Source organism: Leuciscus leuciscus, assembly GCF_965113295.1.
Source record: "Leuciscus leuciscus genome assembly, chromosome: 25".
NCBI classification, from domain to species: Eukaryota; Metazoa; Chordata; class Actinopteri; order Cypriniformes; family Leuciscidae; genus Leuciscus; species Leuciscus leuciscus.
In genome coordinates this window covers 17,867,729-17,893,111 of record NC_138724.1, presented here as the reverse complement: position 1 = coordinate 17,893,111, position 25,383 = coordinate 17,867,729, and the positions used below count along the sequence as shown (strand labels likewise).

Sequence of the window (25,383 nt, the reverse complement as noted above, 5' to 3'; positions counted from 1 at the left end):
CCTTCCATGTAGCACTCATCATTTTAAACAGAATTGTCTATGTTTAGTTAAAATAAAAAATAAAAATATATATATATAAAATAATTAATATTTATAGAATTATAGAATTCACATAAAAAAAATATTTATTATATATGAAAAATCTGTTAATTTCAGAGGCAAGTACTTAAATTAAATCCATTCAAAAGATATAGCTAACATAACATAAAATATATAACTAAAATATATCATTTTAGCCAGCTGGATTTCATCTGAGGATAAGCTTTTTTCTTCTTTGTTGCAAAAACAACCCTAAATTCCCTAAATATGAAATATATGCTCATATATAATTAATATTTAAAAATTCAACTCTGAGAGAAGTGTTAATTTTCTAGCATGTTTAGCATTCATGTAACTAGCTTTTCTATGTCTATATTCACCCTAGTGAAAAATATATATACTAAAATGTATTTGAAATACATTTATTAAAGTATACCACAAATACATTTACATAATTATGTACTTAATATAAATACCCTGCAATTGTACTTTTGGTATACTTAACTGGTATACTTAAAGTCTGCTTAATTAGAACCACTAATCTTGTACTTAATGCACTTTAATCATGCAGAAATAGTGCTGAGGTCCAACTAAAGATTTACTTAAATATACTTGATTGTGCTAAAGTGGAACTATTGCAAGTATACTTAAGGTACACTTTAAATATCTTGCATTTAAAGACTGATATTATACAGAGATCATACAATCCTAATTAATTCTTCACTGCAGAAACAAGTTTGTGTTGTTGCAAAGTGCCGAACTAGCAGAAAATACAATTTTCAATATTGTGTCATAAATGTCAATATTGACAATATTGGAAACATGTTTTGATGTGACTTTAGATGTGAATGGCCGCTTACTGACATGACACAGCACTGGCTTAAGTTACCTCTCAAAAGTAGCCTTTTTTTCCCAATTGTTTGAATGAAAATATCCACTTCTTCCAGCGCTGTTTGTTCTCAGTGTTCTTAAGTAGCCTTTCTTATTATTATCTCATTATTAGTTCACGAATGATTGGCATCGCTGGTTCAGTCAACAGAAATATGGGACACATAATAACCGCAGAAACATCCACAGGGAAAGTGTTTCTCCCCAGTAAGCAATATTGCGTTAAAAGACGTCTAAATAGCCGTCCAAACACAGCCCTGACGGCTAGGCTAAAACAAGGCAACATTTGAAGACGTCTAACCATAGCCCTAGAATAGACGCATAGAACATGTCAAAGAAATGAAACCAAACACCTTGTAATCACTGTTGACTGGAATATCATACATCTCGCAAGTTATTTGGCCAAAAATGACATGTAACCAATAACAAGGTTATTTTGGCTAGAAGTGGGTTATTCATAGCTGGACTATATCGGGTCTATAGTTAACCTAGACGGTGAAGTTACAGCTATTGCTTGCTGGGTCAGGTCTGTCGGAGCGCTCATGGTACGGAAAGTGTAGGCGCCGCTGATTTAAGTGTATAAAGTCCTACAAATCATTTCCAAAATGCAGTCAACTGAACTGCATTACACTGAGTGAGCTCAATACGGCACACATAAATAATTCAGACATCCGTAACAATCTGTAAAAGAGGACTGTGCAACAGGTAGCGCTCCATATGTTCACGCCTCTTTCATTATGAAGTGTGCTTTGAAGTGCACTCCACTCACTCTATGAAGTAAACTTCTCCTTTTTCAGTGTAGGCCATCTCCCAGTTGTCTGGCAAAGGGCCCAGGTCGTCATTCTCCTGGGAGTCTTGAGGAGACTTGGGAGCGTCTACTTCTTCCTCCTGGGCATCTGTGGCGGTGAGGGTGGGGGTCTCAGGTGGGCATGGCTGGACGGGCACGTCTCCAGAAGCGTCGGTGCTCTTGTCCTCGTGTTCGCTGGATTCTTTGAGGTAAACAAAAGGAATCACTGAGACTTATTTGACTGTAGATTTTTAGAAAAGGATGGTACAAAGAGATACTGTTACATAAATCAAACAAGTAATGATTAGATCTGTCAAAGTCAACTCGTATTAACATAAATTACATTTTTTGGACAGCACGAACACATTTATTAAATTTATAAAATGAAGACAGATGTTCTAATAGTGAACTATCCGAATGAGTCTCAATGCGGCAATTTTTTTTATCCAAATCCGGCTCCTCATATAGATTAATCAAACCTTTGTGAAAAAGAAGTGTGCTTGATTGTATTGAATGTGCGCTTGTTGTGTACTTCAAACCTTAAAAGTATATATAAAAAAACCTTGCAGATAACATATTAATAAAAATAAAAGGCCATTTGCACTTTCATGATTGTGTTTCTTAACACACTTAAGTGCACTTTTAAAAAGTGCACATTGTAATAATGTCAAATTAAAAGTTAAACAGCGCATGTCAAATTGTTGTTCTAATAATCTTTTGTTGCGCACTTATTTTGATGTGCTAACTAACATATTAAGCATGATTATAATTTTAACTGTAGTGCGTTCTTTGATGAATCTGATTGGTTGACGAACGTTCCAAGGTGTGTAATTATTTTCAGGGAAACGCACGGCTGAACTAGTTCCAGGCAGGTCTTGACCGTTTCATATCACTTCGCCAAATGATTTCAGTTATTTCAAAGGTCCTTACAGACTACAACAACAGAAAAACCAAAACCCACAACGACACTGAACAAGCAAATAAATATAGTAAACAACAGGATAAAAACGATTAAATTTTTTTACGTTTTTCGCCACAAAATTACGTTTTATAATGTAAGGAACGCATATACTCTCTTTCTCCCGCTCTCCCACTCAAACGCACACACATACAGTACAGACACACACTTTCAGATAAACGTGTTGTCAGCGCTGCTCTGATGATTTTATCAGTAAAATAGTTTAGCAAATTAAAAGCTACATGACATTTCTCACTACCAAGGTAATAATAGCGCTGTTCTTGAAGCAGATTCACTTACAGATTCGCTAATCGCTATTAGTAGAGCCGCTGCTGCTGAACACTGTTGAGAGACGCACAGCCTCCGAACCTGACAAATGTCTTCAAATATAACATCTGAACAACGTCGTGAGGTGTGGTAACCATAGTATAAGTGGAATAATTGACTACAGTCTATTGAATTATTAGAAAATACCGCTTTGCGTCGTGGCCGCATCACCACCTTGGGTGAGTCAATTATTCCTTACATTTTAAAAGTATCAAATTGCAACTTTATCATAACAAATGTTTAATTTCAAATACATTTAAATACATGACATCCAAGTTTGATGACATGACATGTATGTATATGGCATTTTCCATATATTAAAATGTTCTAATGAAAACAACAACTACAGAAAAATGGCACCAGCCCAATTATTAAAAGCCTCGTTTGCTCGGTACATTTTGAAACCTCATCTTTGAGTTACGAACAACAGAAGAGTTTAAATAATGCTCCAGACTCTCATCTGAAATGTCTTTCATTAGAAATGAGTCGCACAACTATGAAGCCCGCATTCATAATTGACTCATTCGAAACTATCTGGGTAACAGTGGTAGTTTGTAACCTGGTGTGATGACGATGCCGTTGCCATTGACGACGGGGCTCTCTTCCTCCTCCTCTTCTGGTGGCTCAATGCTGTCCTTCTCCATGTTGCTGACGGACTTGTTTCTCTTCCTTTTTCCCTCTGCACTGGGTCGGGCACCGGGCAAGAGTTGGTCCGTCACATTAAACAGCATCTGCGTGGGTTCGGCAGGAGGCTTTGGCGTGCCATAGAAGTTATCTAGAAACAACAACAACAACAAAAAAACATTTTTGGGACTTAAATGCTTCCACAGCTACTTGGCATGCAAAAAGGTGAAGTCAACTTTTCAAGTAACTTTTCAATCATGTTTTTTCATGAACTTTGCTGGAGTAATTTTTTTCTGTGATGTTTGCCATTACGGCACCCTTGTGCACTGGCGACTCAATAATTTCATTCAAGATTGAAAAGAAATCATGTGTATCCAGGGAAATCTGTTTAATGATTAAAAACTGAGCTCCTGTGCGGGTACGGCACAGGCTTTATGAATTCATTTGCAAGGCTTCAGGGACAGAAACAGAAGAGGTGAAGTTCATAGATTCATTTACATTACAGCCTGTGACCCAGAATCATTGACTGGGAGTGAGTTAACGCAACAACATGGAACTTTTCCTCTGCGGTCGCCCTACAGGTTGGAAGCGGAATTGTCCATTACCGCTGTCGTAAAATGATTTACGGTTACTGTATATGAAGCATGCAGGTTTTTTTCATATGGGCAATGATAATATTAATCTTCCCCCTTTCATAATTTATACATGTTTATTAGACTAAACATTTTAACTCAAACATTTGCGATTTGCATGTCGATTGCAATGCTCAAATCTGAACGAGAATGATAGCGATAGCATCCTAACCATCTAAAACTACCATGTTAGTGTTTACTAGCTACCAGATTGATAATTCGCTCATCTACTAGCTGATTCATGAAGATAAATAAATGGAGGACCAGATAGTTTCCGTAACGTAGCCAGGCAGACAACAGATTAGAAAAACTATAGATAGTATGCAAGCAATTTACAGTTACTTACTAGTTCAACAGCATGACGGCCAAGTCAGCATCGGTCTGGTAACTCTCCTCCTCCATAAGCTCACGCCAGCGAGCAAACGCTCGACCAATATTGATCCTCGTCCTGCCTTTCAGTTTATCACTCTCCCTTTTCCTCTTCCGACTCTACTCCGACAAAACCTTTGGCTTCTTACGTTTCGCTGCTGCTTCAGCCATGACGAAAACAGACGTACGAAAACAAACGCGCTGGTTGGCCACATTTGAGGAAGTGGTGGGCGAAGTGACGTATGCCGTAAAGCAGTCGAATTTTGTAGTTCTTTTTGTGCTCTGGTTACTACCCGCACCCCGAAGTTACATAGTGCCAGTAAAAGCGATACAGACCCCGTCAGGCTCTGGCAGACGTCTCATTCAACCTATTGTAAGTCGATGTACTATCACAAGGGTCTTGGAAATATATTATGAAGGTTGAAAAGTTACATGTTGTTACTTTAAAGGATTAGTTCACCCAAAAATTTAAATTCTATCATTAATTAATCACCGTCTTGTCGTTCCAAACCTGTGAGGCTTTCGTTGATCTTCGGAACACAAATGAGGATCTTTTTGACAGTCTAAGCAACTACCACTTTCAAGTCCCAGAAAGGTAGTAAAGACATTATTAAAATAATCCATGTGACCTCAGTGGTTTAACCTCACTTTTTATGAAGCGAAGTGAGTGCTTTGATTGGACAAAATAAACCCCATAATTTACCACTTCATTTACAAAATATTAATCTCATTCACGTAACAACATTCGCTCTCGTGTCAACACAACATGTATGCGTCGTGGTGCTCTCAAGGTTTCATTGAAAAGATTTTCATTTGTGTTCCGAAGATGAACGAAAGTCTTACGGATTTGGAACGACATAAGGGTGAGTAATTAATGAAAGAGTTTTCATTTTTGGGTGAACTAACCCTTTAAAGTGACCAGGGCTGCGTTTCCCAAAAGCATCGTAAGCCTAAGTTGATCGTAAAAACGATCGTACGACTGATCTTAATATTATGGTCTGTTTCCCAAAGGCATCGTAGCTTAAGTAGCACTTGAAAATCTTCGTAGATCTACGAGTGCTCTGGAGTAACCGTACATCCCCAAGTGCATCGTAAGAAGACAGATTTATGAGGACACCTGCAGGACAACCGGCAGATTACACCTTTAACTTTATTCAAATGCAATGTGATTATAATATAAGGTTTTGATTGTACTTTATTGTACTCTTTATTACTCTTTTTTGTTGTTGGTTAAATTAATGTATAAATTAAATAATTAAAAAGGTCAGAAAAAAAAAAAAAAAATATATAAATAATTTAATCTAATAATTTTAATCAAAATTAAATGAATGAACAAAAAATAAATAAAAGAGATCCTTTAAATCTGTTAAAAATTACATCTTTGTTTCGCTCTATCTCCTCTAAAAGGACATTCATTTCATCTTTTTTGAAAGGTATCTTTTCTTCTTCTTTTTTTTCAGCCATTTTGTCAGTGCCTCCGCCTGTAGGTGCTTTATATAGACTTGTCTTGATTGCTTATCCACAACAGATGACAATTATTAGGTTAAACGTTCAGAATACGATTCCATATAAGGTTATATTTCAGCACTTCGCGAATGGACAGCGACTCTTAAGTAGCACGTAGAGCGCGTTCTCGCGCGTTCATGTTAAGTGCATTTTTGGGAAACGCTCGTGGAATTGCTGCGAGCGTTCGTAACCTTGCACGTAGAAAGCGCTCTTAAGAGCTAAGATACATCGTTATCGGGAAACCCGGCCCTGAAATCACCTCAAACAAGACCATATGAAGCCTATGAAATCAATATACCCACATTAATTTTATTGTGTTGACATGAACCATGATTTGATAATAGCTAGTCAGAGGAAGATGGTATTTTCTCATTCTAGAGAGCATTTGATTGGACAAATATATGGATATGCAAAAATTTTGTCCATTTTTCCAGAAGTCAAAGATCGTTTTTTCCCCCCAATGTTTTTGAAAGAAGTCTCTTATGCTCACCAAGCTGCATTTATTTGATCAAAATACATTAAAACAGTTAATTATATTATTATTATTTTAATAACTGTTTTCTATTTAAATATATTAAATCATAACTCATATATTCAAATTCTGTCCAGTAACTGATAAACTGCTGATGAACTCTAAAAAAGTGCTACAAGTTAATTTAGGCATCACAACATCACAAAATGTATATTAGTAGTCTTGCTAAAGATTACATTGAACTGTTATTAAATTAATAGTGTTTTAAAGATTAACTTTAAGTGAGTTTCAGATGATTTCAAAGGTAATCAAAATGTAACAAATAAGGGAAAAATCCCCCAATATCAGCCGATAATCAAAATGATCCCTATTAAATGTTATTTGTCGAAGCTATAAAATAAATCTCGAAAATCTCAAATTTGCTTTTCTCTGCAGTTTTAGAGTATATATAAAGTTATTCTCAAAGTGCCAGACTGATGCTGTTATGATGCTGTGCCTCACAGAATCATGGGAAGGATCTTCTCTCCTCATAAAGGGAAAAGAAACCTGCATCTGAAAGTAGTCCACATACCTCAGTCGGTCCTCAAGAGACCAAACTGCACTAGATCTGATTACCTTTGCTCAATGTCAAAGACTTTTTTGCGGTAAAATCAAGCAAATTGAAGAAAATTCATATTCCAGGCTATTATGGCGTTTTTTTATTTCAAGAGGTAATGATTTATGGAGATGTGGGAGGTTTAACGGTGAATTTCACTTACCTTCGTACGTTCCACTTTCTAACAAGGCCCCACTTTTCTCTAATTCCATAAACCGCTCAACGCTCACAAAATTGTAGTCCACACCTGGGACCTCCCCCTCTTTGGGCTGTCTCGTCGTGCCTGCGGACAAAACAACACATACTTTATCACATCTGTCAGAATGCTGGTAAATGACAATCATAATCCAATAGCATGGTATTCAACCAAGTAGATTTTAAATGTATTTTATTTTAATTATTGGTTTATTTAAATAGGACAGTACAAAAAAACATGATCCCTGCAAAAGCGCTGGAAATATGCATTGTACTTAAGGAATATATGCTATTTGCATATTTTTAATGCAAGATGTAAAATACAATAAATTGAAGAATGTTTGACAATCATAATATATAATTATTCAAAGATACAAAGTAATAAACCGCAATATTTATCTGCATATTTTTACTAAAATATTGTAATATACAAAAACTGCAACAGAAATCTCAGTGAACAATTTGGACTGAGTTGTTAAATCATATTTGAAAGGATTCACTGAAATGGACAGTTTGAGCTTAGTCACAGAAATGAATCAGACTTGTTATAATCCTCTGAAGTTTAAAGAAAGTTAATAGACAATTAAAATTTGCATAAAAATAACTAAAATTCACAATATTTCTTATTTTTATATTGCAGGAAAACTGCGAATTCTTAGTGTATCTTTTATATTCAGCAAGTCAGTAAGATTCTTTTGACAAAAATAAAGTTTTATTCATGGAAGCATTCAATTGATCAAAAGTGACAAATATATTTATATTACAAAATATTTGTGAATAAATGCTGTTCTTTTAAACTTCAAAGAAACCAGAAAATCCAGAAAAAACTAAGTTTCCATAAAAATATTAAGCAGCACAACTAATTCAACATTGATAAGAAATGTTTCTTGAGCAGAAAATCAGCATATTAAAATGATTTCTATAAAGAATAAATAAATAAATATGTGTGTGTGTGTGTGTGTGTGTGTGTGTTTTAATTAATATATTTTTTGATCAAATAAATGCAGCTTGGTGAGCATATGGTACTTTTTTGAAAGGATCAGCATTAATAATTCAGTTATACAATAAGCAGAACTAATAATGACAAACAGTCAGGTCAAACAAATTAAGCAATAAAGTAACTCTGAAAAATCAAGTGTCGTTTCCAAGTTCCATATTGACTGTTTATGTAAATTTGCCACATAATTAATGCATTAACTGAGGCTGAGTCTTCTGAGGGTAATCAAACATTCTTAAGAAATCAGGAACTGGGGATTTGCAAGACACATACTTAGCAACGATATCCTAATCCAGTCCCTTGAGCTCTAAACCAAATCGTCTCTGATTTCCAAAAAATCTCACTCTGAAGGGGAAAAAATTAATAAATCAAGCTTTTGGCTTGTGAACTTCACCACGAGAGAAACAGTGTATCCCTGCTGTTTGCTTTTACATGTTGCCTTTAATGACCTTCCCATCATGCCAAAGCAATGACCAATGATCAGGTGAAACAGACATTTATTACTCAATGCCAAGGGGAAAACACTTACAACACGTGAGCCATTAAAATATGAAGCTGACTCATTCAGAAAAGCCATTTCATGTTTCTGTGAAAAATGACTTAGATTAGGGTAGCCTTATTTAATTTAGCATTCTTATTAATTCTGGCAATTCAAAGGACAATTTAGGATTGATCAAGTGAGTGATCAAGATTTGATTTGACTTCAAAACGCGAGCACAGATGTAACGGATGGGTCATCAGATCAGCCTAATGATCCTAATCAATAATAACAGTCAGCTTGTAACCAAAGAGACATGAAATTAATATGAGATGCTGCTGAGAGAATCATCAGCTTTATGTCAACCTTTATATATCATTTCAGCTCAGAATGTTGTTGGCTGTATTCATTATTCTGTATTCTTGTTATCTGTCATCTTACCTGACAATTCCATCTGTGGGTTAGTACTTCTTTAATGAGCAGAATTAAATGATCCATATTTAAAGTAACATTTTATCAACATAGTGCCATTAAATCCATCATAAACCCAATGCGATGCCTGTCACAACAGTTCTTTGCCAAATTAGCAGATAAACAGATGACAAACAGTTATCTTTAAATTACCATAGAGCTTAATCGGGACCTTGACAGGAATGAAAACGAGGCTGAGAGGGATAGAGGTGCAGTGTGTTCAATGGATCCTATTGTTTAAAGCTACACTGTGTCATTTTTTTAAGTTGATTCTTAGCAAAAAACACTTTGTTCTTTCAAAATGATATGTGCTTATTAATGTGTAATTACTTCTACCAACTAATCAAGTATTCTCGTAAGCGTAGAATCTGCCATTTAGAATACATACGAGCGAGTCGCTCGAATGGCGGCAGCCATGTTGCGCCTCCATCTTGAAAATACATAAGCCAAAGAGGGACATACCTGGAAATTCAAGCTTCGCCTTTCGAGTTTTTACACTCAGTGGCACCGTGACGAATGCGAGGGGGAGATTACTTATGACTGCCGGCAGATTTGAATTAATACGGCCACCGTAGGAGTTAAAACGCCCTCGGAATGGGAGGAGCTAGAAAGTAATATTCAGTTGGTAGTCATAAACAATTTCACCGCTAGATGGGAGAAAATCCTACACAGTGTAGCTTTAACAACAAGCCCGATTGTTCAGATGACAAAACTATCAGTGGACAAAAACGCCAGTTTTAAAAGTGAGTTGTGAAAATTAAGTGATCTAGGACTTTTATACAATGCGTGCCCTTGTAAAGACTGTAAAGCTTGGTCCCAATTCAGAGGCTGCATTCTTCCAATGACGCAGAGTTTAAAGCCCATGTATTCAAAGTCCGCGAAGGTCAAACCAATTTATATCCAACTGTCTGAAAACAATACAGGGTTCACAACCTGTCTAAAGTTCACCTTGGCCCATTTCTGCACATAATAAAGAGAATAAACTATACAAAAACGCCTTCACCAGCACGCAATGAATCTTGGGATTGGCTAGGCTGCGAAGGATCCACTCGTTCTATTCGAATGCATTTGTAGGCCACATTTGAAATGATGCATTCGGCCTCTGAATGCAGCCCTCAAAGGGTGCAGCCTCTGATTTGGGACGCAGCCTTGTTTTCATCCGTGTTACATTCAATATGACGCCTAAGGTTTATAGAACAGCAAAGTTACTCAATCGTCCCACCAAGGATTGGATTCTAAAGCCAGCTAAAACTCATCTCATATAAGAAAACTGTTAGCCAGACACTATCAGCTAATAACAGGACTGCAGAGACTCAGCCAGTCAAACAGAAGCTAAACGTCTGCTGAGATAAAGCATTATCATTCATATATAACAACAATGGTCCAATCAGAAATCACTCTGGCTATTATTGCCATACAATTGCTAAACTGACTCCACCACAATGAATCAACAGTCAGGAACAAATTTTATACATGCCCAGACATAATTTTCATTATAATTTCATAATCACTAAACAAAATAGCTAAAGTGCTAAAGGAGGTTTCTGGACACATTTTGAAATAAGAATTTGGTCATATCGCCCACCCCTACTTCTAATGCAGATTGATTGATAGGGTTGGAAGGGGCGAGTAGCGGGAGCCAACTTTCTGTTGACCCATGTCTTCATATGCCTTATCAAAATAAAATCAAAAGCAAGTTAAGGTCATCAATCTTCTTTTTGATGGAAATGACGACCGAGTGCGAACGAGTCACAAAGGCTAATATGCTGGTTTATATTGATTTTATTTTCAGGATCAGGCAATTACATGAGCCAGATTTGAACTCCGATCGACCACGCAAGCAGCACCCGCTGTACCCGCTGGGTCATGTCACCGACTGAAGCAGATTTTAAAAATGAGTCCCAAGAGATTTTTAGCTTCTATGTATTTGCTTATATAACATGGAAAGCTTTCAAGCCAGTGCTGATAAAAGCATTTGCCTATATCTGTCAGATTCTTCAGGCACACTTAACACATTTCCACCATGAAGAAAAGAAAGCTCATTTCAGATTCAGAAGACAGATATGCATTACCTTGTATCTGGAAATCAAAGGCTACTGGAGTGTATTTCCCTGCTAGTGTGAACTCTTTAAACAAGAAAAGTCCATTTTGATTTTGGGACTAAAATGACAGCCCATATGTGCTGCTTGGAGAGGCCAAGGTACCACTGAATTATGAAAGTAAGACAAAACTAATATATTTTTTAAGTGACAGAGAGAGATTGGGAAATGAGAGACAAGTACATCATGCACAGCTTATGTAATATGCAGACAGGAATGGCACATTGTGGTCTAGAGAACATTTAAATATTCAAGGATATTCACCTGAACATCATTTCACCAGCGATAAGCCTAAATATAGTACCTGTGAATCCTTTTACAAATTCAGTGGCTCCCTTGAGATGACGGCCTAATGCTGAAGATATTTTGTGCGTAATCTGTACAAACCAAGAGGCCTTTTTTTAAATGTCACATATTGTACCATTTTAATATTATTTAAAAACAATTAATAATCATAAACAACCATCTAGCAACCACATACTGTAGTACGGTAATAACTAAAAACACCTTACTAACCAAATAGCAACACCATGGCAACCAGTTACAATGGATGGATGGATGGATGGATGGATGGATGGATGGATGGATGGATGGATGGATGGATGGATGGATGGATGGATGGATGGATGGATGGATGGATGGATGGATGGATGGATGGATGGATGGATGGATGGATGGATGGATGGATGGATGGATGGATGGATGGATGGATGGATGGACTTATTTAAGCTCAGACTTGGTTTCTCTTGTTTTTAGCATTAAATGCTAAACAGCTAATTCCTGTTTCATGGATCAAAACTTTTGACAACAAATAAAGTTTAGAATAAGCCTAACATCGATTTATCACCGTAACTAAATTAACCAGTTCCATATGTACATATTCATTTGTGATATTACAAATATGTGAATCATCTAAAAAACGTAGAGGCCTCCATGGAGATATGATCTCAGGGTTCTGACAATGCGCTTTTTTATGTCAAGGGAATATAATCGCTGACCGAGTCAATTCAAGTGTGTGTGCTCAACGCAGAAACTTGAGTCTGTCTGCTGACAAAGGCCTGAACATGACACTGAGGAAATTAAACAGAAGCATTGCTGATTTTCATGTGCATCATTAATATACATAGCTTATTCATCAGACATAATTAATGTACAGTTCTCGCCTCAGAATTAAACATTTTTGGGGGCGGGGTTTCTTTCTACTGGAGCACAAATCTTGTGATCTAAAAATCAATTTTACAACATTTAGAAAACATTATGCAGACATTATGAATATATGCTAAGACAACTAGGTTTTATTCCCCAAAAAGTGTAAACACTGGGCATGTGCATATTTGATGTGAATATTTATATACAGTATACATATGTTCATAGTAGTCAAAATATTATAATATAATATATATATATATATATAAAAATTATTGGTAAATATATAAATTATTGGTATATTGGTATATATTAAGTACAATCCACTTGGATGTTTAAGTCATTTCAACTTAAATGACATTAAACTGAAAAATTTGTTGAATCTTATATAACAAAAACAGTTGAAAATTGCTTAATTTATGACTTGTTTTGATGAGTTAAAGCAACATATACACATATGTTGTCATAACATACATTTTTGATGAGTTAAAACATTGATCATATACATTTTACAGTAATATATATATATATATATATATAATATTAAATAAATATATACATTTAAATCTAGTTGATTAGTGATAAAGAACCTGTTTGAAAACTATAAATATTTTTCGCTTATTTCGTTTGGTGCTGCTGATCCGTCCCAGCTTATACATCTGTTCAGATGACTACCTGAAGAGCCCTGATTAAATCCATCCATGGGGTAAATCTGATTATAACAGAGCATAGAAACTGGCTTAGTGTCTCTCTCTCTCTCTCTCTCTCTCTCTCTCTTCGCTTGCTCTCATACGATTGTGGTTGATGTGATTGTGAGAAATGATGAGAGAAAATTGTGTCCAGCCTTACCTGTTTTCATTTGTCTGCTTGATTACCTCTTTATATCATCTTCCCATGAAACCATCTCTATGTGAAACAATCTTTCAGGTGCGAGCGTTTCACACTTACTGAGGCACTGCCGTCCTGTTCGAATACACTGTCAAAGCCAATCAAGTGCAAGCATTCAAAAGGCACCTCTGCCTCTCAGAGCTCTGCTATGACTTTACTCCACAGTCCTCAACCACGGCACCTCATTCTCAGCCTCTTGCTGTCTCGACTCATCTCCTCAGGAATTCTCCGCTTTCAAGTCGTCAGCGGCATCTCTTTGGATCACTTGGATTGCGAATGACATTCCCACCTGCTAAACAAAGCCCTGACAACAACTGATGCTCCAGACATACTCAGACAAGCCTCAGACAAGCCTTAGACAAGAATCATATAAAGAGCAGCATGCAGAAACCATATTCACAACAATGATTTTTGATGCAGCAACAATAAATCTAAACCAAACACTCTTTCCCCAAACATCTATTTTCCATTAATAGAAAACTTGCACAACAACTATAAGCCATGAAAGTGCACACGCTTGTTAATTATTCAGAGTATGACTGTTCTGTGGCAACCGCTTTTATTATGTAAAAAAGAAAAACATTGATTTTTGCATGAGGAATGTATACTGATATCTAAGTGTGTGTATATATATACAGTATATATATATATATATTTTTTTTTTTTTTTGTGAAAAATTATAATATAATATCATTGAAATATAATTTGTAACTATTACTTTATTACATATATATTTCAGTAATTTATGTAATATAAATACTTCATTCAATTATAACTATTATACTTCTAATATAATAATATAATAAACATACTAATATAATAATATAAATAATTAATTAAAATAATATACTACTGTGTGATGATATAAAAATTATTTATATTAATTTAGTATTATAATATATATATATACATTGTGTGTGAGATTAATTATATAGTTTTAACAAATCATTCAATATGAATTAATTAGTACTAGGTATTACTATTATATTATAACAGTTATTATTGTATGTAAAAAAAATTTTTATTTGAACTAATTGTTTTTTTATATTAATACTCAGAGATTTAATTATTACTAATTATTTTACTATCATCACCTGTTGAATAATAAAGATGTTATGTTAAAAAAAATTATATAAAAAGAAAATCCTGAATATTTTGGAATTGAACTCTGAAAGGTGAATACTAATAATTGAATTTTTAATGGCAAAATGTGTGATTAAAATATTCACTGTGTAAATATACAAACATGTTAAACTGCAGCCACTAAAATGCAATAAAATATTTTTTTAATATACTTTTTTACTATTCATAAAAGACTTTTGTCATAACTCATAATATACATCTATATACAAGATTGACTCAACCAATGCCGTGAGTTTGGGAGGGCGGGGCTAAAATGTCACTTCCTTGCAAATAAATTTGTTAGCTAATTTGACAACAGACCAAAGGATATAAAAGTACTGCCACACTGAACAGCAGAGAGATTTGAAAAGTTCTCAAGTTCAAGGTGTAAAAGGTAAGCTGGCAAACTAATGAAAGACTCAAGTGTTCAAATATATTTTTCAGTCATCACAAATGACTCTTGGGGGTTGAAGTTGGATGAAGGCTGACACCGAGGCCCTGCCCTTATATCCCATCTGTGAATGCGTTTGAGGGGCTGATGAGTGCCGGGGCTGAAGGGCTGAAATTTGCCTGTAATGGCCTGCAGCCTCACTGACACTCGTGACGGGGGGATCGTGTTCCCTCTAATCTGCGGTCAGTCCAACCTTGAAGCCCAGTGCTGCTCTGTGCGCTGAATCGCTAATGTTTCAATGGAGGTAAACAGCTCTCAGGGTGAGTAGAGGTGAAGGGATATATGAGATACGGGTGCCCTGAAGTGAACGAGCCTATATCGGACGACCCAGGGGATACGATACATCCAGAAAACATGAGGCATTGCGTTTTTGAACATGATGCAGGAAACGGCCCTTCAGTCATGGCTATAAATTGCCGTGCTCCTTCTCAGTGATTAAATCAATGATTCATCACATCGTAGGTGAACCATAATGGATTGAACGCCATTAAATGTCTTCGGAAACCAGGGCAAATAAGGTGATCCTTCACCTGAAGGAGGAAAGTCAGGAAACATATATTTGACTGAAAAAACTCCAAATGAAGAAACCACAAAAAATTATAATCATTATAAAATTATAATATTATATTTTACATTGCTTTAACTCTTCAAAATATGTTCAGTAATTTCCACTTTAGTGGAAGTTATACAAGATAGGGCTGCACAATATATCGAAAAATTATCGTTATCGCGATAATAGTGTATGCGATATCCGTATCGGAGAGAGGTGCGATAACTTGCATTTATTTTATGTGCGAAGCATTTGTGTGATGCATGCATGCATAGGTTGTTTATCCAAATTCGACCAATCAAATCGGGCCTTACTATCTTTATACCCGCCTCCCCACTCCCCAGTAGGTGCTATTATGCTATTGGCTAGACCGGGCCTAAAGGGGAACCCAGAGAACCTATGGCGCTTTTCCACTACACAGTACCAGCTCGCCTCGGCTCGCCCCGACTCGGCTCGGCTCGGCTCGCTTTTCGCTCCGTTTTCCATTGCAGATAGTACCTCCACAATAGTACCTGGTCGTCATAGCGACGCCGCAGGAAACTGCCGTGACTTAATCTTTTACGCGAGACACACCCGCTACCCACACACACAGGACAAAGGAGGAAATCGAGTGTATGCTGTTTTTGGATGTTTTTGTTTTTGTTTTTGCTGTTTTTTATTCAGAATACTCCGTCTGGCGCGTGCAATGATGACGCAGTGAATAGTGACGATTCTCTCTGACCAATCAGCAGTCTGCCGTGTTTTCACGTCACATTTTAGTATCGCCTCAGCTCGCTTTAGAACCTCGCTGGAGGTGGTACGAAAAAAAGTACCTGGAAGCAGGTACAGGTACAACTTTTACACAGTGGAAAACCAAACAGAGCCGAGTCGAGTCGAGTCGAAGCGAGCCGAGGCGAGCTGGTACTGTGTAGTGGAAAAGCGTCACTAGTGGCTCAGAGCAGAGAGTGGAAAATAAGCTAATGGCGGGAGTAGAGAAGCGAGGAAAATGACAACAGCGAAGAACCTGTGCCTAAAAAGAACTGTACGTCTGAAATATGGCAATATTTTGGCTTCAATAGAGAAGAAGTGTCATAAATGCAGGTACTGTGAAAGGGGCCGTTCACATATCGCGTCTAAAAACGCATGGAAAGTGCGGCCGCGCCACTATCTCCTTCTTTCCACAAGCTTGCGTGTGTCGTTGCTATGCAACCATGACCTGCGTGAGCTTGCGGAATTCTGAAAAGTTGAGATGTTCTCAAAAATGTGCTTCCATTTTGAGCGTGCTTACCGCGCGCCTGCAATTGAAATAACGAATTTGCATGCGCAAAAAATGCGATATGTGAACATAAGTGACGGTGTCACTAAGTCGTGCCGAAAACTTTTGGCCACGTCGAGAGGAAAGGAAACTAATCTCCACAGTCATCTGGGACGCAACCTCAGGGAGCTATATGAAGACTTCAAAAAGTGTAAACCCAAATCTACCAAAACTGCTGACGAAATGCCAAGTAACAATAACAGACTCTCACAGACAAACATTAATCAAAGTGTTGCATGTGTTAACGTTAACTCCTTATTAAAAAATTTTGATATTCTTCTGAAGATCAGAAGAATATCTATTAGCCTACCTGTTTATTTTAGTATGATCATTACATATATAAATGATAAAAAAATATTGTCACCAATAAAAATTGCATTTCTCTAGGGAAATGTTATATCGCAAGAAATATCGTTATCGCAATACTCAACAACAATATCGCATATTGCATATTTTCCCAGTATCGTGCAGCCCTAATACAAGATTCAACTCATTTTTTAAAGTCAGTTTAATGCAATTTAAGTTGAAATGACTTAAACATCCAAGCTAAATTTAAGACAGCAACTTTTTTTTACGGTATATATATATATATATTGTAGGAACAATCACTGTAGTAACTGGTATTTAATCGCATATAATGCATCCAGTGAAAAAAGGCATATATTAAAAAAATATATTATCCTGGGATTTTAAGATTCAATTGGATCAAGCGAAAATAATTAATCGGAAAATTAATACATTTACTCAACCCAAAATTGTTGACCTCACAAACCAGAGTTAAATGCCCTTTTTATTAGCTTTCACATCCATCAGCACCGTCTTGTATAACTGATCTTCTCATGTCTCATGTGCTGACCTGTGAGAGAAGCGCTTGAAGGGGGGCAGGAAACAGAGAACGCTTTAGGAATATATTTGCGTCAGAGAAACAGCTCAACCTAGGGCTTTAAAACGGAGGGTCAGATGAGGCGGCGAGCTACTAACTGTGACTAACACTGTCATACTTTAAAGCATTTCATGATAAGGAGGGGGGGGGGGGGATCACAGTAAGATTAAAATTAAGATTAAGACTTAATTATAGACCCTGATATACTCCTGGCAAAGTTAGTTTTCATTCATCGCTTAGTGTAAAAAGAAGTTTGAAATACATGACCAGCGGTTTACTGTTAGCGAACACCCTACTACGCCCACACTGCTGAGAGCAACGTTTAGATGAATATGGAAATATGTGCTGTGTGCTTTCCTCTCAATAACTAAATAAACAACAAAAATGACAACAGCTGTTAAGAAAACATTTGCTAAGTGGTTATGTTTGCACGAGCTCTGCGATTCAGCACCCCAGTAAAGTCACATCACGTTTATTAATACAGAACTTTATACAACAGATTGCTTTAAAGCAGCAGCTTTACAGGATTAAATATGGAAAAAAACAGTGTCAGTGTCTTTTCAATTAAAATTACAGCTTCAGTTTCTACTATAAAGCGACTCTCCGGTGCATTCATGTATTTACTCGTGGACGTCTGACCTCAACAGACTGAACAGAAGAAATGAACCGGAGAAGATTTACACGTCAAGGAAGGCGGAGCCTCAGAGCACACCTACCTATTACATCATCGCCACAGACCAATGGTAGTGCGAAGGTGTTTGACAGACGAAAGTTCGCTTTGGCAAGCTTTTTCGAACTCCAGAAACAAACTCCAAACAAACTTTGCTTTGGCCTGATTTTTTTTGCGATAATCTTATCTTTTCACTTTTTCAACTTTAGTTTAGTGTGTAACGTTGCTGTTTGAGCATAAAAAAGATCTGCAAGGTTACAAAGCTCAAAGTCCACTCCAAATGGAGATTTTTTTTTTTTTAAACAGAATCCACTTTCAAAGAAAGCCTTACCTTCATAAGGCTAACGAACTTAGATTTATTTTAAACACTGTTCCTGAATATTTTAACCCCAACGTTTATCTGTACACACAAAAGCTTCTCCTGAAATAGAGCAGTTTCCACTTTGTTGGGACAATATTTTGTTTAAGGATCACAACTTGTCTTAATTATTTGTAGTTGCGTTTTCTTTTAACAGTTCTAATTATAATTTTTATGTTTCTTGCTACGCTCGCCTGCTAGCCAACATTAGTGTTGATATAGTGTTTACTGTAGCTTTTGTAAGCTCGCACTTTTGTAAGGCTGTTCAGGAAAACTGTTCGCCCCTCAGGAAAATTAACCATGTTTCTGTGATCTATTACCGTTCGTATAACCATAGTTTTCCGACAAATATCATGATTAAATGGTGGATAACATCGTATCTATAATGTATGAGAAAAACATACCACTCTGAAACGTCCTGTGAAATCTGTGCTTGCAAAGTTCGTACATGAAATCTGTTCTGGACGATCCTCTTGTTTGTTAACAACAGTGTTCGAATTGAGGGGGGGCTGGGGGGGTCCGGGACCCCCCATAAGCATCAAGGGACCCCCCATAAGGCCCCCAAAAAATACCTCGGGGGTCCCCTGGTTTTTCATTAAAATAAAATAATAGGAACATAATTTATTAGGTAGCCTAATATATATATATTTTTAATCAAAGTATTGCGCTGCCGCTCCCATTAGAAAGTAATTCAAATTAGATTTGCGTCTGAAAAGACGCTCAAATTTATAAACAGATTTTTTGCGTGTAAATGATACGCACTGCAAACCCCTTGGGTAGGATTAGGGGTGTGGAGCACGTGTGTATTACACGGCATAAAGTGCGTATCATATGCACGCAAAAACTATTTTTGGCGAATAAATGGTACGAGGAATACATTTTGTGCTATAGATAAGCACTTTCACGAGAGTCTGGCTGAGTGGATCCTCATTTTCACCTCACGATGACGGTAAGATAATATTTCTTTCTTTTATGATTGTTTGGTATTAGCCTACTGATCTGAATATAATTTCGGCATTAACGCTTGTCCGGGACGCGTGCGTGTGTTTTTTAAGGGACAAGTGAAAGAGCATTGTACTTGCCCAATCGGACAAATGCCCTGATTAAAACAATTTTCAATATCAAAAAAATAAAATAAGAAATAACGTACTCGGTTACTAACGTAGAGTAGGGAAAGAGTATAGAGAGTAAAAATTAGGGAAAGAAATGCCCTTTATAAAGCTAAAAAAATATATTCTGATAAGAGTGTTTTCCAACAGTGATGTAATGAAACATTGACAATTTAAGTTTGAAGGGAGTAAACTGAGAAGGGTCATAGCACTTGCATATTGTTGTCCTACTGTTAGTTTAACTGCTTCTATTGTTCTCTTTTGTAAGTCGCTTTGGATAAAAGCGTCTGCTAAATGAATAAATGTAATTGTAAATGTATTTTTAACAGCAGATTCAGGGGACTCAAAGTGCACCAGATTAATGAATTTATCTTTAAAATGTACAAAATTTTCTTTTCTCTTTTCCCCCGGACCCCCCTAGAGGTAACGAGTTCAACCCACAAAAATACTGTGGGAAACACAGTAGGCTATATGATGGTCTACGAAAAATACACATTTAATTATCTTATTAAAATACATGATCAGGATTTTTAGCCTACGCCTCATTTTGAGTCAGGAAAAACCCGGATTATTACATAGATTTTGGGTGGAGAAAAGTCTTTGTTCATCAATTATGCACAGAGTTAATGCTCAGCTGCAAAAACATGTTCTGAAACACTAAAAGTTAAGTAAATGAAATTATAGTATTATATGAAATAAATAAATGAAAATATGTATATTATTACGTTTTTTTGTTTTGTTTTTGTTTTTGGGGGGGACCCCCCAAGAGCTTTGACACAATTCGAACACTGGTTAACAATAACATTGTCAGGGTCTTAATCGGGCTCGAATTGGACTGAAATGGCCGCCATCCATTATATTTACACTAGAGTAGAACTCGCAATTTTGGAGGGGAGGGACATTTCCCGAACACACGCTAAGTGCTGCCCATCACAACACATTGGGCCAGCTAACCAATCACAGCACATTTTGTAATTCGGAATGAGGGGCTCCAAAATTCCAAAATTTTGGAAAAATAATGTGTGTTTTTTTACAATCAAGCATGAAAGCATATTCTAGAACACACCAAAACAAAATCAAGACCCCTTTAAAGCGAAGTCGAAGAGCGACATTTCAAACAAAAATAATGCTATTTATCAGTAATGTTATTTTTGTTTTAAATTACGTAATTTTTGTTTGAAATGCCATTCTCTCATTTCACTGTATATACATATATGTTAAAACATAAGGTTTGTGTATATATATACATATGCACACAGCAACCTTATGTATTAAAAAAGAAATACTAAATAATTTTTGAGCAGCAAATCAGCATTTTAGAATGATTTCTGAAGGATCATGTGACACTGAACAGGAATTAATTGTAATATTTCAAAATTCTCCCTCTCTCTCTCTCTCTATATGAATCATTGACAAACTTAATCAACTGATTGCCATAGTTTAGAAAAAGATTGTTTTGCAGTGTGCCTCAATGGCTTGTATTTGTCAGTAACAAGCTACACTGGCATATTGTTTCAAAACTGACATCACAAACTAGTACACACATAAAAAACTCAGATTTCTTTCAAAACCCATTCTATTTCACCTTTTATTCACCTCTCGTGCAACAAGAATTTATAGTCTCCATCTCATATACGTTCGAAAAGGCGTAAATAATCCCAAACCTCAATGCCTTCATTTTGATTTATGCCTCGGCTGACCAGATCCAGCACCAGTGTCTATTGGCTGTATCGCAGAGTCCCATCACTAACTGAGTGCACTGCCTGCCTGCCATGAAGGATGAGGAGACTCATACATCAGGATGACGTCGGAGAGAGAGAGTCCCTGGTGAATTGAAAGGACATTTAAGAGTTTCATTCTGTCACCCAACACAGACACAAGCCAGCGCGTTCCTGACGGCCTCGCTCGAGTTTGCATCGAAGAGAACTTGCATGGACTCAGATATCATTCTTTCAATGTTTAGGATGTCGCACCGTAACGCGACGCTTTATTACCTTGATTTCCCACATATGTATAAAGCGGCTCCTGTGACGACAGCTCAAAACGCTCTCAGTGTCTCAACGGTGAGTCATCTCATCTGTAAACAGCACGGATGTTATGCAATCGACTTTTGCCGGAAGCTGGAATCTCTGCAAACTTGAAAGTGGGCAAACAGGGCTTTTTTTGTTGTTGTTGCTAAGAAAATCCATCAAATTCCAGAAGTGCAGAGGGAGGGTTTCAGTTAAACATGTTTAAGCGAAACAGTAGCAGAACTACAACAGCAGGCTTACGACACAAAGCCATGTAACTGAGTCTATACAAAAAATAAAGTGATTTCCAGATTTCTACATTGAGTATTGACTACAAAATACCCATAAAGCATTTATCTAGAGTCGCCATTAAGAACTATTACAAACCTGAGTGGTCATCATGAAATTTTATTTACATGATGAGAGGAATCACATTGGCATCCAAATGATAATTATTCTACATAGAACAGAATACATATGGAGAAGATGACTAGAAGTGCCACTTCAACATAAAACAAAAGAATAAATTAATTCAAACATAAAAAGGTAATATGGACAAATGAATAGACATTTAAAAAAGTATTGTTTTAAAATGTAGTTAAATATAACAATAAAAAAGTCATAACTACATAGGTATTTCAAACTATTTAATTCATGTTTTATTTGTTTGTTTAAATGTTTTTTATTAATAGACATTTTAAAAAACGAAAAAAAAATTAAATATGGATAAATATAAAAAATTTATATATTTGCAGAAAAGGGGATTTATTTACTAACGTTTGAATTTTGTTCATTAAATCACATTTTAAAATCTAGTTAATATAACAATAAAAAACTTAAAATTACATAAATGTGTATTTAACTACATATTGAGAAATATTTAAATTTAATTTAAAAAACATGTTTCAATAGACATTTAAACAAGTTTGTTTTAAAATTTAGCTAAATATCACAATAAAATAATAAATTATTCATTTTTTATTAAAATTGACAAAGTAAAAAAAAAATTCATGCTTTATTTACTTGGCATTTTAAAAATAATTTTTTTTCAATATTATTTTTTAATTAACACTTTTTATTAACTATTTTTAACTATTTATTTAACTACACAAACACATTTTAAAGTATTTAATTCATGTTTTATTTGTTAATTTAAAATTAAAATTAATTTTTTTATTTTAAATGGCACTCCTAGTCCTGCAATAAACCCAAACATGTAGTTATAAACTGCTTAAATCAGTAAAGATTCAGTCTGACATCATTTATCGAACAATTGGTGACTTATTCGCTTGAATTCACTATTGCATATTGCATAAAAGCCATTACTGCAAAATACTGCACTTTTTTTTTTTTTTTTTTTTTGTTCAGCGCAGATGTCTTCAATCTTCCTTTTGCAATGTGTAGGGCGAAGAATAATGATTGATTATTTGATTGGTCAGCTCAAACATCAAAAGACATCAGGCAGTAATGACACTCCAATTGCTACAATCACTCTTCTAGGATTAGCAGTGCAAACCAGACTGTCAATCAAACAGCTGGAGCCCATGAGCACATAAAAGCCGATCTGAGGAAACCAGCGGCAGAGGCAGAAAACTGCCTATGCTCTGTCATCCATTTTTTAGTACAACACGTTAAATAAACTCAGGCATGAACAGAATAATCAATATGACACACCAACACAAGATCTCTCCCATAATCTGATGCTGTGGCACTTCAAGAAAACTGGATTGGATTGAACTAAATATAGGATTTATGATTCAGGTATATTGCATTTTGCTATTGAGATAACTGGGGAAAAATGTCCCAATTATCCTGAATCATATAGGAAAATATATATACACACACACACAGACACACACATTTAATGAATGAACAATGAATACCACGAGTGCAAATGTGAAATTGATTTTATACAACAGTTCAATAAATAAAAAGTTAATATTGTGTAGATGTCTGTTAGTTAATATTGTGTAGACACAATTTTGTCAATGAAAATATTAAAGCTACAGAAGAACTGTTGTGCACCTTCAAGCAACACTCAACAGTGTTTCATTTCTGAATAAATCCACATTTTGAACGAATCAAGCGAACCAATGATTCAATGGCCCATTCATAAAGAGAGCCATTTACTTCATTCCTGAATGAATCAGCCATTTGAACGAATCTAATGAATCAATGACATCCTCAATTAGACATTTACCGTTTGTAGTCGGCAAATGTTTGTAGTATATGTAATGTTTAATGTATATATTGTCTATAGTCTATTCTCAAAAAAGGTGAACAAACTCACACCAGTCTTCTTTACTCTAAGTCTACTGTTTAAAAAGCTATCCAAACACTTCCTTTTTTCTGTGAACATTTCCACAATCTGCAATTCAGACTAATTATCGTATCAAAACACTGTTTTCAAGAAATCAAATCAATGATCCTGAGCCGTGTACCCTAAAGAGTGCGCTTGTTTTGTGTGCTTTGGTTTATTAAGGGAAGAAGAACCAAACAAAAGCTTGTGTGAAGGTCTGAGAGCAGATCCACAATCCACCATTCAAGTCCCAGATGAAAATATTGATCGGTTGTTATTCCTTCGCCACACTCATCTAAAAATGTATGCAATGATTCAGCAATGGATGACTCAGATGTCCTGCTTGTTCATTTTATGAGGCTTTGAAGAGGCAAGGAAAAATCAGAGGCTCACGGTTGGATAGAGCACACCTCACTGTTCCACTCAGTGTTCTGGTGTGTGTGCAGAACTTTGTCTGCGCAATTACCTGTGTGTGCAAGCACATGAAGCCATGCCTTGAGGTGCAACAGTGATCCCATTATCATCTTCAGTTCACAAACTACAGTTTTTAAAAAGTTCAAAACGCAGCTTGAACTTGCAATGTCCATTTTCCTCCCATCGCTGATTAAACAACAGGTTTGTCTCTGCGATCATCAGGAGATGCCAATTTTTTAGTCTCAAGAGTCTCGCAGTGGGATCTACAGGCCCATATTTTGTCCACTTGACAGTTCAGCAATGCACACCTAAAGAATATATAATGAGTCTCTGTGTATTGCTATATAACTCTCCACTAAAGAACAGCAACTCCTAAAGAGTCAACACTTTTGAGTTCACTTTTTTGAGGAAAGTTAGTGCAAACAGAGTCAAAAAATGAAGGCTGAACTTTAAGCTTTGCGTTACAATGCGTAATGTTCACTGCATTTGAAAACAATGTCACACAACGCATGTGAAAGAGCCTTTAGAAGAATGTATGAGAAATATAGAAAACCCGTCAAAATAACCTGTTGCAGTCACACAAATATCTGTTCGTCTTCCGTCGATGCACTTCACAAACAGCTAACTGTCTAAAATGATTATATATCATTGGTTGATAGCTGACAGATACTAATGGGGTTTTGCTAAGCAGTAGGCGCGCGCTACCAGCAGGACGCAACAATTGCATTTGGCTGGATGTAGAAGACACGAGGT

At 36.1% G+C, this 25,383-nt stretch overlaps 1 protein-coding gene across 7 annotated transcripts in view; it reads right to left on the bottom strand.

Moving 5' to 3' along the window:
- Positions 1–25,383, bottom strand: part of magi2b (membrane associated guanylate kinase, WW and PDZ domain containing 2b) — a 92,873-nt gene that overhangs the window by 38,835 nt on the left and 28,655 nt on the right. For all 7 annotated transcript variants that reach the window (XM_082159189.1, XM_082159194.1, XM_082159190.1 and 4 more), the window contains exons 3-5: positions 7,361–7,480; positions 3,559–3,774; positions 1,697–1,916 (exon numbers count right to left, since the gene is read on the bottom strand). In XM_082159189.1, the coding sequence (XP_082015315.1) occupies positions 1,697–1,916; positions 3,559–3,774; positions 7,361–7,480 (556 nt within the window). The remainder of the gene's footprint in view (positions 1–1,696; positions 1,917–3,558; positions 3,775–7,360; positions 7,481–25,383) is intronic.